The following is a 16921-nucleotide window of genomic DNA, read 5'->3' on the forward strand; positions in this document are numbered from 1 at the left end:
GATATCTATGTGTATTTATAACGTGTCATAAAATAATGTAGGCCAGTTTACTGTAGGATAATCTGACAAACCATGGCAACCAAACCAACCGCTGTCTATGTACTGAGGCCTCTGATCCAGAATACAACTATAGCTGGAGAGGATAGCTAGGAGTGTAGGATGACATCACCGCTTATACTTAAGTGATGATCTAGGATCAGTTTTGCCACTTGCATCCGTATTTCTAAGTCTGTTGCTGATGGAGAGTAAACTGATTCTAGGCCTGTGGTTAGAGACAGAGTCTGCCCACTTCTCCAGGGGAATGAGGTCTCTCTGCCCCATGACATAATGTCACTACTATAATCCCTCAGTCACTGTGTGCATTCCAAATGGCTCCCTGTTCTAGGGCTCTGGTCAAATGTAGTTTACTATATAAGGAATAGGATTCCTTTTCGTACTAAACCCACTGTCATTATGTTGCCTTGAATGAGACCAGCTCTCAAGGAGTTTCTACTGGCTGTCAGTAAGAGGATAGTAATCAACTGCTTTATTGGGATAGTCCCAGAGGGCACACTGACTGTCCCCAACATGACAAAACAGGCAGACCAGACACACACACACGCACACACACCCACACGCACACGCACGCGCACACACACCCATACCCACCCACGCACGCTCGCACGCAGACACACACACACACACACCTTGTTAAACATTCTCTCTAGCTACTAGCAGAACCTTCTCCATCTCAGTAAAATCTCTCACTGGCCACAACTTACACATCAAAACAAATATACCCCAGAAAGGTTATGAGGGGTATTATTAAATCGAGTTTCCATGCAAAGCAGCAATAGACAGCTAAACATGTACACAGACACACGCACACACACACTCACAACATCTTGTAAAACCAAACATTCCAGAAGTCTAGTAGGCCTTGTAGCCATTTTGTATCCCTCTCTTCTCCCTTTCCTCTCCCCTCTTTCTCCCTCCCTCTCCCCTCTCCTCCTCTTCCCTCTCTTCCTCTCCCCTTTCTTCCTCTTCCCTCTCTTCCCCTCCCCTCTCTCCTCCTCTCCCCTATCTTCCATTTCCTCTCCCCTCTCTCTTCCTCTCCCCTCTCTTCCATTACCTCTCCCCTCTCTCTTCTTCTCCCCTCTCTTCCATACCCACCCCCCTCTTCCCTCTCTCCCCTCTCTATCCCCTCTGTCCCCTCACTCTGGGCCCCAGGGAGCTAAACTAACCCTACCATCTCCTCCTGATAGTGTGGGTCTATATATATAACCCAGGACCCTGTGACTGAGCTGGCTCCAAGTGTCAGATTCCAGAGGCACCCATCCTGGCTGGAACAGCACCTGCTGCTAACCATAACTCCCCTCCTCTCCCCTCCCCTCCTCTCCTCCCTCCCTCCTTTCGTCTCCCCTCCCCCTCCGCTCCACTGGAATCAGACAGGGTAGCTGCTTCCAAACCAAAACCCCCAAACTCCCAACCCAACCCCTGCCTGTTGGAAAGTCCTTATCCTGGAGCTGGCTCAGAGGGGTGGGGCCGAGAGAGTGGTGGCTCTCCTGTTGCACTTTCCATAAGTGTCTCTTTTTATAATTAAGCCGGAGTCTATGAGTCTATGAGTCTGTGCACAGACCGGCTCAGGCTGAGCTGCACTGTAGTAGGCTGTACTTGGCTGGACAGTGCTGGACTGGGCTGGACTGGGCTGTACTGGGCTGTACCGGGTTAAGGTAGAGCACAGTATTGCAGCAGCAGAAACAGCAGCTCTGTAATGGGTGAATGTGGAGGTGGTAGTATATTGCATGATTTGCTGGACTGACTGGACTGACTGAACTGACTGGACTGACTGAACTGACTGGACTGACTGAACTGACTGAACTGACTGGACTGACTAGACTGACTGAACTGACTGGACTGACTGGACTGACTGAACTGACTGAACTGACTGAACTGACTAGACTGACTGAACTGACTGGACTGTGGAATAGAGGCAGTGGATTGAATGAGGGGTGTTATTCCAACACAGAAGAACTCAATACCCAGGAAGGGAGAACCCCAGACATTTCCAGGCGAAGGTACAGTAGCGACCCCTCTGACTTTCTCTGAAATACCTCTCTGGCTCACATACTGAGAGGGAGCTAGCTGAGTGCAGCCACAAGGCATGGCAATGTGGAGAAAATAGATACAAGGTCTGTATGAAACTGAGCAAGAACGTTTATGTACCGCTCTCTTTTAGGATGTAGCCTATTATTACGCTTCAGTGTCTGTAACTCTTGATTTCTTTACAAAATTCTTGCAGAAATATGTCAATGTGACAGAGCTGTTATGCTAGCTGTTAGCAGAGCACACTCCTGAATTAACTTTTATGTTTGAATAATGCTAATTGCTAAGTCCTAATGCTAAAATTACTAAATGACAATGTTATTACCCTGTGATGAATCAGTCATTAATCGCTATTTTCTACTAAAGTAAGGCATTACTTCAGAATGTGTAGGCTATTCCAACTGATACAGATACCCATATACCTATGTCCAACCAGACACCTATGTGTGCATGCCTGAGACACATGGCTGAGTTAGCGCACTGGTTAGCTGGTAAGTTATTGTGACATTTTAATGATTAGGGCCTCATTGGCCTCATGGAATGATTAAGAAGACAAAATGAATTCCGATGATGTTATGAATGTTTTGATGTGTATCCTCTTAATTAAACATTAACCTGAATAACAACCTGTAACACTGGTCAGGTGTGGTGACACAAACATATTAATGCTCAGATAGGAATATTATCATTAGTAGTAAGTCTATTTTTTGTGTCTCTGCCTTGCTCTTAGTCCAGGTACGGACCCCCCCCCCCCCCTACACACACACACACACACACACACACACACACACCACAAGAGAAACCGGCCGGTCCCCTGTGAGCCCTGAGTGGCATAGCGATGGACAGCTGGACCCTCCAGGGGGACAGCTACTCATTCCTCCGCAGCTCCCTGCGCCACCGCGACGGAACCCCAAACCACGTGGAGATCTTCGACATCACCAACATCCCCAGCCACCGCTCAGCCATCTCTGAGACCACCTGCCTCTGTGACATCTTCGGGGACGACTGCGAGTCGCGGCCTCCTTCACTCTCCAGCAGCCCCGCGGCAGGGGCCTTCGTCAACACTCCCTTTCCCCCTCCCGTAGGAGCAGGGGAGAGCTCAGAGTCGCCCCAAGTGTCACCCCCTGTGGTAGATGAGCTGAACGACTCGACAAGTTCCTACCACACAGTGCCAGAGAACTTTGAGGATTCTAGAGAGAAGCTCAGTCCTCCAACGCAGAGGGAGAATAATTCTCATTTATCTGACGGCTGGAAGTCAGGACCTTTAGCTACTGCAGGAAACAACACAGCATCATCGGGGACGTCTAGGGACGTCAGCACAAGATTAGAACAAGGAAACACAGCTCCAACACCTGGACGGAGGACAGCTGACTCCTCACCTGAGGAACCTAGCCTTACCTGTGGAGACAGAACGCCCTCACCTGGCTACAGTAATACTACAACACCTTCACCTGGCTACAGTAATACTACAACACCTTCACCTGGCTACAGTAATACTACAACACCTTCACCTGGCTACAGTAATACTACAACACCTTCACCTGGCTACAGTAATACTACAACACCTTCACCTGGCTACAGTAATACTACAACACCTTCACCTGACGGTAAAGGTTCAGCTCCATCGGTGGTCCAGCGTTCACCTGCCCCCTCACCACAGTGTAGGGAAACCCACCTGACACCTGAACCAGAGAATAGATACTCCAGCCCCTCATCTGAATCCGTGGTCCCTGTGCATCCTATTGAGGCCAGAGACAGCGCCTCCTCACCTGGAGTCAGAGGCACAGCCTCCTCACCTGGAGTCAGAGGCACAGCCTCCTCACCTGGAGTCAGAGGCACAGCCTCCTCACCTGGAGTCAGAGGCACAGCCTCCTCACCTGACAATACAAGTCTGTCTTTACCTGAGACCAAGGTAGCTCAGAGTTTACCTGAACTAAGGGACATCAGCCACTCACCTGAGTTAATAGCCAACCCTTTTTCACCTGATTACATAGTGTCATTTCAACCTAGGGATAGAGCCATAACACCTGAGTCTAAACCTTCATCCCTTTCATCCCCACCTACGATTAGAGGTACAGGTATCTCCCCTCAGCTAGGAAGCCTCACCTCAGCATTACCTGAGCTAAATAATAGAGATTGTTCACCTGAGTTTAGGAATAAAGCATACTCACAGGACAATCAATGGAGAGTGTCCTTACCTGACCTGTTCAGCAGAACCTCCACACCTGAGTTAGAGAACGTCCTCGTCAGTACACCTGAGTTAGAGAACTCCATCAGTACACCTGAGTTAGAGAACTCTGTCGGTACACCTGAGTTAGAGAACTCCGTCAGTACACCTGAGTTAGAGAACTCCGTCGGTACACCTGAGTTAGAGAACTCCGTCGGTACACCTGAGTTAGAGAACTCCGTCAGTACACCTGAGTTAGAGAACTCCATCAGTACACCTGAGTTAGAGAACTCCGTCAGTACACCTGAGTTAGAGAACTCCGTCAGTACACCTGAGTTAGAGAACTCCGTCAGTACACCTGAACTCATACCTCACCTGTCCTTTTCAGAGAGAGACCTGAGCTCCTCAGAGGAAGCCAGGAGCACCATCTCAACACCTGCCCCAAGGTACACCCCTCCTACACCTGTCACCTCCTCACCTGAGCTCAGGTCTACCAGTACCACACCTGGACTCAGATCAGCCAGCATCACACTTGAATTGAGATCAACCAGTGTAAAACGTGAACTCAGTCTGCTCTGTGTCCCAACTGAACTCAGGTCAACCAGTGTCACAACTGAAGTCAGTTTAGCCAGTATCCCACAAAGTGCTGAACTACTCAGGTCAACGAGTCTCACACCTGAATTCAGATCAGATTCATCCTCCTCAACTAGCTCATACCACTCAGGTTCCTCCTCATCCTCAGACACCTGGACAAGAACGTCCTCGAGAACCCCCTCACCTCAAACAAGGTACTATAGTACCCCATCAAGAACCCCCTCACCTGAAACACGCTATAATAGAACCCCATCAAGAACCACCTCACCTGAAACACGCTATAATAGAACCCCATCAAGAACCCCCTCACCTGAAACACGTTACAATAGAACCCCATCAAGAACACCCTCACCTGAAACACGCTATAATAGAACCCCATCAAGAACCCCCTCACCTGAAACACGTTACAATAGAACCCCATCAAGAACACCCTCACCTGAAACACGCTATAATAGAACCCCATCAAGAACCCCCTCACCTGAAACACGTTACAATAAAACCCCATCAAGAACCCCCTCACCTGAAACACGTTACAATAGAACCCTATCAAGAACCACCTCACCTGAAACACATTACAATAGAACCCTATCAAGAACCCCCTCACCTGAAACACGATACAATAAAACCCCATCAAGAACCCCCTCACCTGAAACACGTTACAATAGAACCCTATCAAGAACCACCTCACCTGAAACACATTACAAAAGAACCCTATCAAGAACCCCCTCACCTGAAGTAAGGTGCACCAGCCCTCCTATAAAACCCAGGAGCACAGCGCAATCACCTGAGATCAGAATCACATCCTCCACACCAGAGATCAAGAAAAGAGACCTCCCCCCTGAGGTACCTGGAGAGGTTAAGGCCAAGTCCCTGGACCCTCGGTTCAACTCCTCCTCCCCCCAGGTCTCAGGTATCACCTACTCCATCCTCTCCCCAGAAGCCAGGGTGCTGGTGTCAACACCTGAGATCAACAATCTCCTCTCCTCAGCTGAGCCACGAGGCAGAACACACCTGTCACCTGAGAGGAAGAGCACCACCCCTACCGAAGAGAACAGACGGAACAGTCTCTCACCTGACTCTATAGGTAGAGGCTCCTCACCTCGAAGCAGAGGTAGCAACTCCTCACCTGAGATTACAGGGATATACAGCTCTATCGTGCATCCCCCTGAGACTAAAGAAATAGCTGAATCACCTGAGCCACCCAGATATAAAAACCTCTCACCTGAGTATAAAGCCCCCTCACCTCCTAAGAGTCAAACTGTCTCACCTTATCCAACATATAAAACCCCCTCACCTCTGCCCGGGTACACAGCCCCCTCACCTGGAGTGGAAACTGCTCGCTCCTCATCTGAGCTAAACACTTCAGCCCCCTCACCTGGAGTGGAAGCTGCTCGCTCCTCATCTGAGCTAAACACTTCAGCCCCCTCACCTGGAGTAAAGAGTCCTGGCCCCTCACCTGAACGCAGGGCTTCACCTGGAGTAAAGAATCCTGCCCACTCACCTGAACGCAGGGCTTCGCCTGGCTCACCTGGAGTAAAGTGTCCTGACCACTCACCTGAACGCAGGGCTTCACCTGGCTCACCTGGAGTAAAGAATCCTGCCCACTCACCTGAACGCAGGGCTTCACCTGGCTCACCTGGAGTAAAGAATCCTGCCCACTCACCTGAACGCAGGGCTTCACCTGGCTCACCTGAGAGGTGTATTGGTAGCCTATCAGTGCGACTCATCACTAACGGCACCTCAAACCCCTTGGGTAATCACCTTTCTCACGACTCCAGGGAAGCATCACCTACTGAAGAGAGTAGAGAGACCACCTCTTCACCTGTACTAGGAGAAGTTCCAGTCCCCTACAACTTCTCTGCCCACACACCTGAGATCCTAAACGTCACACCTGAGATCCCTAACTTCACACCTGAGATCCTAAACTTCACACCTGAGATCCTAAACTTCACACCTGAGATCCTAAACTTCACACCTGAAACCAGACACATCCCACCTGATCCCACTGCTTCTTCAAGAGGAAGGAGCCCCTCCCTTTCACCTGACCACAGGGTTACAGGTAACTCACCTGTCCAGGGACTGGAAGATCTGGAGCATAAACATCCCGCCTCATCTCTAACCCCTGACCTTAGTGACAGCAACAACCCCTCACACAAGTCTCCTACACCTGAGCACCCATGTAGAGAAACCTCACGCAACCCTAGGAATAAAACCATAGATAGGCTAACTGAAGAAGACATGGCTCATCGTATGAGTAAGGAAGACATCCCTTCTCCTCCCCTCACCAGGTTCACTCCAGTACACATCATACCCCCGGCCCCAGTGAGGCCTCACGGCCACTGGGGAAACAGGAGTACCAGTCCCTCTGAGACCCAGGCCATTGAGGCCATAATGGAGTCTGTTATAGAAGCTGTGACATCCAGGGGAAGCCCCACTCTTTCCTCTGGTGACAGCAACAACAGGGCCTACAACAGCCAAACACGCCTGGAAATGCTGGAGAGGGAGGAGGAGGAGGAGGAGGAGGAGGAGGAGAGGGAGATGTTGTGGGAGATGCAAGAGAGGGATAGAGAGAGGCAGAGGGAAAGAGAAAGGAACAAGGAGATGGAGGAGAGGGAGAGGGAGGATGAGGAGAGGGAAAGAGAGAGAGAGAGGCAGAGGGAGAGAGAGGAAAGGGAGAGGGAGAGAAAGGAAAGGGAGAGACAGCGAGAGGAAGAAAGGGAGAGGGCAATGGGAAGGGAGAGAGAAAGGGAGAGTGAGAGACAGGGGGAGGAGTTGGTGCCCCGAAAGGGGGAGGGGAAGCAGGAGGAAGCCAGTTACAAGGGGGAACAGGTTGACCTGTCATTCAGTGCCAGGAATAGAAACAGGCCTGCAAGCCACGAAGCAGCTCCCACAAGCAGAGAGAGTCGACAGGGAATGTCAGCAGCGCGCTCCTATTCAGAGAGCCTGCTCACCACCAGACTACAACAGATACAACAGCTACAACAGCAACAACACGGTATACTGCACAGAGCTGCACACAGCTCCCAGCCAGAGACAGCCAGAGGAGGTGGACCTGGACCTACCAAGAAGTTGCAGCAAGAGCCCAAGCACAAGCCTGCGATACCTCAGCTCGGGAGCTCCTTTCCTGGACGCATCTCAGCCGACGGCCCCAGCTCCAGCATGGGCAGTGAGCTGGATGAGGAGGACAACGAGGTGAAGTGGTTCAGTGACGTGGCCTTCCGCAGCCTGTCCTCTGGATCCCCTCAGGTGGACTACCTGGACATGTACAACTCCAGCCACTGCTCCTCCACCGGAGCCTCCCAGCCTTCCATCCAGGACAGCCCAGCAGGGGCTAATGCAGCCTGGCTGGCCTATGCTGACCTCAGAGGATCTGCTCCACGGCTGGACAATGAAGACTTCCCAGTCCCACGCCAGCAGCAGCAGCCCTCCTCTGGGGCTTATTATCCACCTCTCGACGGCCTGGACCCATCCAAAAAATATGAGATGGGCAGCTTCGAGTGTGTAGACGTGGCTGTGGAGAGAGAGGAACCCAAGAAGGTGAGGAGAGGAGTGCCCAAGAGACAGATCCAGCTGAAGAGAAGGAATAAGGCCGAGCTGAAGCTGGGTGAGAACAGCGATGGTAGTCCCATCATGGTTCCTAGTCCTGTAATGGTTCCTGTGGCTCCTGTGGTTACAAAGGACAGTCCTTCTCTACAGAGACACAACAGAGAGACGTTGCAGAGACAACAAAGCACACCTGCTGCTTTGCAGGAAGCCTACCGCCCGGAACTCAGCTCTGAACCTGCCACTGAGCAGACCGAAAGGAAGGGCAAGCTCCAGAAGGCTTTGTCCCTTGACGAGACATGTACCAAAACCAAGATGGCCACTTGCCTGATCAAGGGCATCCTTTCCATGAAGATGCCAAATGTTGGTAAACAAACCGAACAGGAAGGAGGAGGTGACCTCAGCCCCTCCGAGAACAAAACACCTCCTCCTTCTGAGAGTGAATTGTCAACCATTAAAGAGTCCCCTAAACCAGAGACACAGAATCTGAGTTCCAGTATAAATTCAGAAGACAGTCTTTCCTCTGAGGACCTGGCTGTGAGAAGAGAGACGAGCCCAAACACTGACGTAAACAGACAACAGAGAAGTTTTGGGGTGAAACCCAGTATTAGACCAACAAACCGTACTATTAATATTAACTCCACTTCTCCACTGCGAAGCAACAAGAGACCTGAACCAACCTGCACAACCCCTGAGATGAGTCCTGGTGCACGTTTTGCTCCAGTTACCTCTCCCCAGGGAAACAATATAATTGAATCTCACTGCAACAGAACCCCTAACCATGGTAGCCCTTGGATGAGGTCTGAGCCCCCTACTACTAGTTGTCCTCAGAGAAACAATGACAGAATTGAATCTCCTGTCAGAAACCCAAACTCTTGGAGAACTGAACCGGTCAAACCAGAGATGAGGTCTGAACTGGTGTTCCCGTTTGAAAGTACAAAACCCACAGAGAAGAACGCCATGATGGGAGTAAAGCAGACGCATGGCAGTAAATGTAGGCATGAGAGGGAAGACAGTAAACAGAGGGATGAGAAGGATGACAAACAGGGAGGTGACTCAGCAGATGCAGCTGCCTGGAACACCGGCGTCCCTGCTGCCACTCGAGCCAACAGAACGCAGGCAGGAATGACAAACATAAAAAAGCTGGACTACCACTCTGACTCTGAAAACCATAAACATCCGAGCGTCAAGAGCACCTACACATCCAAAACACCAGAGATCACTCTGAAACCCAGCCCTGCTACAGAGAAAAAGAAAACATCTTCTCTAAACGTCTCACTGTCGCCCGAGCTGGAAACTAAACTTGAGGTTAAACACGAGACTGCCTCCCCTGGGAGGACCTGTCAGAGAGAAACAAGAGAAGAAGACAGGAGAGTGGAGACTTCACATAGAGAAACCAGAGAAGAAGACAGGAGAGTGGAGACTTCACATAGAGAAACCAGAGAAGAAGACAGGAGAGTGGAGACTTCAAATAGAGAAACCAGAGAAGAAGACAGGAGAGTGGAGACTTCACATAGAGAAACCAGAGAAGAAGACAGGAGAGTGGAGACTTCACATAGAGAAACCAGAGAAGAAGACAGGAGGATGGGGACTTCAGATAGAGAATCCAGAGAAGAAGACAGGAGGATAGGGACTTCACATAGAGAATCCAGAGAAGAAGACAGGAGGATAGGGACTTCACATAGAGAAAAAAGAGAAGAATACAGGAGAGTGGAGACTTCTCATAGAGAAACCATAGAAGAAGAGAAGGGAGTGAAGACCTTGAACAAGATGAATAAACAGACTGAGAATGTGGATGCCAATAGGAAAGGTAAAGCCAAAGCTCCCCTGCACAAAGTGAGAGATGTGAGAAGGCTGGTGAAAAACACATACAACCTGTCATTCAAGGCCATGCCAGCACCAGAGAAGGAGGAGAGGAGGGAGGAGAGTGTGGAGGAGAGGAGAGAGGAACAGGGAGAGGAAAGGGGGGAGGATAGAAAAAAGGAGAGGAGAGAGGACAGATGTGAAGACAGGAAAGAGGAAAAGCCAATGCCTCGTCCTCAGCCAATGCAGATAGAATACAAAGCTGTCAGCTGGAGAGAAAACAAAAACAAAACAGGAACGTTCAACCAAACAGACAGAGAAATGTCTAGAGGCAAACCTAAGGTTGATTCTTTACAGCAGGTGTCCACAGATACAACCAAAGTACCCAAGGACCCTTCTGATGTAACAGCTAAGAGTTGCACAACAGAGGAAGTAGCTGTGACAGAGACAGAGTTAAACCAACACAATACCCCTGTACAGGACACTGTCAAAACAGAAACAGGCAACACCAAGGTGAAACCCAGTGATACAGAGTCACCGAGAGTAACCAGGAGACACCGAAGTGTATCAGAGTCTAGTGACAAACCTGAAGTGGTGAGAAGAGATACAAAGCCACCTATGCTGGGCAGCAGCCCTAAACTCCCCATTAAAGACAAAGAAGTGTCTTGTGCTTCTCTGGTACTACAGAATGGATCCAATAAGCCCAAGTCATTCTCAGCCTTAGCTCCAGCCTCCCCGGCCCTGACGTCTCCGGCTCCCTCCTGCCCTACTCCAGCCTCTCCAGCCCTGGTCCCAGTCCCAGCCTCCCCAGCTCCTGCCTCATCCCCAGCCCCAGCTCCAACCCTGGTCTCCTCACCTGGTCGCAAAGCTTCAACAGCTCCAGCTTCTCCTCCAGCCCCCTCATCCCCAGCTCCAGTTCTAGGCACTCCACATTCTTCTGTCCCCACCAAGATCCCCACCCCTACCCCCAGCCACTCCGTGTCCATACTGGTCAAGGAGAAGGGCTACCAGGCAGATATTGGGTCTGTGGTCTCTGAGGCTGTGTCAGAGGAGATAAGAAGGAGTGGGGGTGAATGTGGGGGTGGAGGGGTTCCAAGGAAACATATCAACCAAATAGAGATCCCTCTTCAGACCCGTGGACCCTCAGACGGGGGTACAAGTGACTCACACAGACAGAGAACCTACTCGTCCTCGTCTACATCCTCTATGCAAGCAGCCTCATCCGCATTATCCTCAAGCACTGTGCAAGCAGCCTCATCCGTATCATCCTCAAGCACTGTGCAAGCAGCCTCATCCGTATCATCCTCAAGCACTGTGCAAGCAGCCTCATCCGTATCATCCTCAAGCACTGTGCAAGCAGCCTCATCCGTATCATCCTCAAGCACTGTGCAAGAAGCGTCATCCTTCTCCACGTCTTCCGTCAATGCGTCAACCTCCGCATCGTCTTCTGTGAATGCATCAACCTCAGCCTCATCCGTTTCGTCATCTTCCATCAATGCATCAGTCTCTTCCTCTCATACACATTCGGTCCCAAATTCTCCCAGGTTTCGAAGAGTCTCCGCTCAAACTGATGACAGAGTTAGGACCACTTTTAATCAGGAAAGGATTAGTGTCAGAGCCACAGTCAGAGACATAGAGCAACGCACGGCATCATCACCACCACCCACACAGAAGAAAACACAAGAAGACACTGCTGAAAAGGAGACAGTGAAGAAATCATCCTACTCACCTAAGTTACCAGGTTCGCTACCAGGCTCACCAGCACTGATGAGAAGATACCGACCACAAGTGATCGAGGTGAGGTCGTTGTCTAAAGAAATACATAAACAAGATAAACAAGAGAAGACCGTCACGTCAAGCACCAGACCGCAAACTATAGAGGTTCACTCAATAGCCAACGGCCCACCAGTCGCACCAAAACCAAAGTTCAGACAAACAGATGCAAATTCACTGTCCAGTGAAACACAGCAGAAACCAGAAGCAACATCAAGCTTCAAACAGCACACAGAAGAGGAGAGAGCTATGCCCAATGAGAAACCATCAACTTCAGCTACAATGATCCACAGACATCTATCGAACGATTCGACCCCAGCGTCTAACTATAATAAAAAGTTGTCCGTTTCTGCAGTGTCCAGCTACAGGCCTTCACCTACCAAAACAACAATCATCGCTAGTTTCTCTCACAAAACAGCATCAACAACAGTAGACACAGAGACATCCAATGAAAGGCCAAATCAACCAGGGGCTTCAACCCAGGGACAAGGACAGGTCCCCAGCTACACACAGAGACCCACAACCCTCACAGTCTCAGCCCCAGCTCCAGCTCCAGCCCCAGCTCCTACCCATGCCCCTGCTGCCCCAGCTCCAGCTCCAGCCCCAGCTCCTACCCACGCCCCTGCTGCCCCAGCTCCAGCTCCAGCCCCAGCTCCTACCCACGCCCCTGCTGCCCCAGCTCCAGCTCCAGCTCCAGCCCCAGCTCCTACCCACGCCCCTGCCAAACACTCAAGCCAGTCAACTGTTGTGGATATAACCAGCCACCCGCACAATCTCAAAACAACAACAGTGTGCCCTCAGGAGCAAACTATGCCGATTACTTTCAACAATACAAACCAACCTGCCACGGTATCCACAAACACACAGGCCCCCGTATACACACACCACATACACACACAGCAGTCTATACACAGATCCTTGTCCAGCGACCACTCGCAGAGGGTAGACGACCTGCGTTTCTACGCATCAGACGACCCCCCTAGCTACGACGAGAGGGAAAGCTTCAGCCCCCTCCACCTACCTGACCTGCCCCAGAGGAAGCTGAACCGCTACCACCCCTCCTCTTCCTTCTCCTCTGCCTCCTCCCGTCCCCCTCCCTGTTCCTGCACCTCTGGCTGCCCCTCCCACGGCCTTACACCCCCTCACCACCACCACTCCCCCCACACCCCTCCCTTCCCCTCCCACTCCCCCGGCCAGGCGCTGCCTTACTCCATGGGGGGTCAACCCCCTCTCCGCTCACACCAGTGCAGAGCAGATCCCCAGCCTCTGAGTTCAATCAGCTACCAGCCCAGCTCTCCCAAATTATCCACCCTCCCCAGCCCCACCCAGCCCCCCCCAGGCATGTACCAGTCCCTCCACCAACCGCAGCCCTCCATGATCCATTCCTGCACGGCCGACCGCTCTCTCCAGCACCCACAACACATGGACCCCCGTCGGGCCCCCCCACTCCACCGGTCCCCTCACGGCCAGCCACCTGTCTCTGGGGGCCCCTACAGTGACCACAGCCACTCTCCTAATCTGCCCCCTATGGACCCTCAGTACCTGTGCAGCCCACAGAGCCTGGGGCCATCTTATGGGTCTGAGTATGGGAGTCTGTCTGGGTCTGACTACCCAGACAGTACAGGTGGTCTGGGGTACGGGCAAACCCCTCGCAGGGTCCTCATGGATCCTGACACGGGGAAGTACTTCTACATTGAGGTGCCTGTGCAGCCACTGAGGAAGATGCTGTTTGATCCAGAGACAGGCCAGTACGTGGAGGTGCTCATCCCTCAGAGTACCATGTCTCACTCAGGCCTCTACCCTACCTCGGCCGCCCCCTACTCCCCCGCCTCTGCGGCCCCTTTTTCCTCCATCCACAACCCCAACATGTACGCCCCCGCCCCCCAGTACCTCCCCTATGGCCCCCCTCCACCTGCACCTCACCCCCAGCCCCAGCCACCCCACCACCCAGAGGCTCCAGCCCCAGGGACGATGCACCAGAATGGGGCTCAGGTCGGCTACAGGAGCCCCGGGAGCCAGGGGTCCAAGCCGGAGCCCCAGAGTCATGCACCTCTGGACCAGAGCTACCTGGATAGCATGTACTACGTCCCTACAGGCATGAACACTAGCCCCCCGGACTGCTACCACAAACAACCCTCCAGTCTGCCCAATACGGGGGGGAAGAGGGCCTGAAATAGTCATCTGAAATAGCCATCTTCCTGGTGCCTGTAGGGTCTCAGAATACAGCCAGGCCAGGGTGTACATGAGGAGGTCTAATGTTAGACTCAGGCCTTATTGTTAACTTTGTTTCCCTGGCAACTGGACTGGAGAGAATGATTCTTTAGTTGTGGTTGTTTGTTGTTTCATTTTTTTGTTGTTTATGTTCTTCACTGCTTTTTATTAGTCTGATTGCCTGATTATGTTTGATTTTTATGCATTGATCTGGTATGAGAAAAAACATGATCATGTTGAAGGTCCTTGATGATCTTTCTGGGATTTCGACAAAAACAAACAGTGACAATTTTCTACTGGTTACCTAACAGCCAAAAGGTATGCCTTATCCATTCTCATAGATTGTTCATTAAATCTAAACAAACACTTACTGTTCGTATTTACATTACATGTAGAAACATGTTCCAACTGATCATGCACATGCATAAATCTAATATTTGAAATAAATTCACTTTGTATTAACTCTAATATCTCCCAAAAACTTGAAACTGCTATCTTGGGAAGATCTCATGAATGTCATGTTTCTCTCTGTTTATTTCTGAATGAGTAGGTTTTGTTCACAGAGCAGATGCAATGACACCAATAAAAATGTGTAAAATATGGAATGTAATAAAACTACTGTAGAATGCCCTGGTCTGTTCTGCCTTAATATTTCTGAATAGATAACCTACATATACTGCAGAATGCCCTGGTCTGTTCTGCCTTAATATTTCTGAATAGATCACCTACATACAGTGGGGCAAAAAAAGTACTTAGCCAGCCACCAATTGTGCAAGTTCTCCCACTTAAACAGATGAGAGAGGCCTGTAATTTTCATCATAGGTACACTTCAACTATGACAGACAAAATGAGAAACAAAAATCCGGAAAATCACATTGTAGGATTTTTTATGAATTTATTTGCAAATTATGGTGGAAAATAAGTATTTGGTCACCTACAAACAAGCAAGATTTCTGGCTCTCACAGACCTGTAACTTCTTCTTTAAGAGGCTCCTCTGTCCTCCACTCGTTACCTGTATTAATGGCACCTGTTTGAACTTGTTATCAGTATAAAAGACACCTGTTCACAACCTCAAACAGTCACACTCCAAACTCCACTATGGCCAAGACCAAAGAGCTGTCAAAGGACACCAGAAACAAAATTGTAGACCTGCACCAGGCTGGGAAGACTGAATCTGCAATAGGTAAGCAGCTTGGTTTGAAGAAATCAACTGTGGGAGCAATTATTAGGAAATGGAAGACATATAAGACCACTGATAATCTCCCTCGATCTGGGGCTCCACGCAAGATCTCACCCCGTGGGGTCAAAATGATCACAAGAACGGTGAGCAAAAATCCCAGAACCACACGGGGGGACCTAGTGAATGACCTGCAGAGAGCTGGGACCAAAGTAACAAAGCCTACCATCAGTAACACACTACGCCGCCAGGGACTCAAATCCTGCAGTGCCAGACGTGTCCCCCTGCTTAAGCCAGTACATGTCCAGGCCCGTCTGAAGTTTGCTAGAGAGCATTTGGATGATCCAGAAGAAGATTGGGAGAATGTCATGTGGTCAGATGAAAGCAAAATATAACTTTTTGGTAAAACCTCAACTCGTCGTGTTTGGATGACAAAGAATGCTGAGTTGCATTCAAAGAACACCATACCTACTGTGAAGCATGGGGGTGGAAACATCATGCTTTGGGGCTGTTTTTCTGCAAAGGGACCAGGACGACTGATCCGTGTAAAGGAAAGAATGAATGGGGCCATGTATCGTGAGATTTTCCATCAGCAAGGGCATTGAAGATGAAACGTGGCTGGGTGTTTCAGCATGACAATGATCCCAAACACACAGCCCGGGCAACAAAGGAGTGGCTTCGTAAGAAGCATTTCAAGGTCCTGGAGTGGCCTAGCCAGTCTCCAGATCTCAACCCCATAGAAAATCTTTGGAGGGAGTTGAAAGTCCGTGTTGCCCAGCAACAGCCCCAAAGCATCACTGCTCTAGAGGAGATCTGCATGGAGAAATGGGTCAAAATACCAGCAACATTGTGTGAAAACCTTGTGAAGACTTACAGAAAACGTTTGACCTCTGTCATTGCCAACAAAGGGTATATAACAAAGTATTGAGAAACTTTTGTTATTGATCAAATACTTATTTTCCACCATAATTTGCAAATAAATTTATAAAAAATCCTACAATGTGATTTTCTGGATTATTTTTCTCATTTTGTCTGTCATAGTTGAAGTGTACCTATGATGAAAATTACAGGCCTCTCTCATCTTTTTAAGTGGGAGAACTTGCACAATTGGTGGCTGACTAAATACTTTTTTGCCCCACTGTATACTGTAGGCTGGGATTCAATCCAACACCTGGAGTTTTTCCAGACCATGTGGCCTGACCAAGAGAAGGGTCGATCTCCCCTGCACATTGCATGGATCAACCAATGGTTGCGTGCCACGTCATGATTGTGCCATTGGCCACCAGATTGCTCTGACGTAATGATGTAAAATACATATCCAGGCCTTGGAAGATCTGGCATGCATCAGCAACGCCTGCGCAGAAGAACACACCCAAAGTCTGGTCCCTAATGACCATGTGACCTGACCAAGAGAAACTCCTGGCCTTACTGCGATAAGCTTCAACAGGGACTTTTTTTAACACTCCACCCACTCAATAGTACTCATCAACAAACACACACACACACACACACACACACACACACACACACACACACACACACAGGTCATGCCTGCCCTGCGGTCGAT

At 50.1% G+C, this 16921-nt stretch overlaps 1 protein-coding gene across 1 annotated transcript; it reads left to right on the top strand.

The window, feature by feature from the left end:
• Positions 1 to 1426: 1426 nt before the first annotated feature.
• Positions 1427 to 14806, top strand: LOC149971541 (uncharacterized). Its single transcript, XM_090220172.1, has 2 exons — positions 1427 to 2057; positions 2816 to 14806. Exon 2 carries the CDS (start codon positions 2924 to 2926, stop codon positions 14135 to 14137), a length of 11214 nt encoding a protein of 3737 aa, XP_090076298.1. The 5' UTR covers positions 1427 to 2057; positions 2816 to 2923; the 3' UTR covers positions 14138 to 14806.
• Positions 14807 to 16921: the final 2115 nt, after the last annotated feature.

Source organism: Oncorhynchus mykiss, chromosome 25, assembly GCF_057628025.1.
Source record: "Oncorhynchus mykiss isolate SJ-2025 chromosome 25, ASM5762802v1, whole genome shotgun sequence".
Taxonomy (NCBI): Eukaryota; Metazoa; Chordata; class Actinopteri; order Salmoniformes; family Salmonidae; genus Oncorhynchus; species Oncorhynchus mykiss.

Bases quoted from the DNA above. Each gene is read 5' to 3' on its own strand.
- LOC149971541 (XM_090220172.1), top strand. From the start codon at position 2,924: ATGGACAGCTGGACCCTCCAGGGGGACAGCTACTCATTCCTCCGCAGC.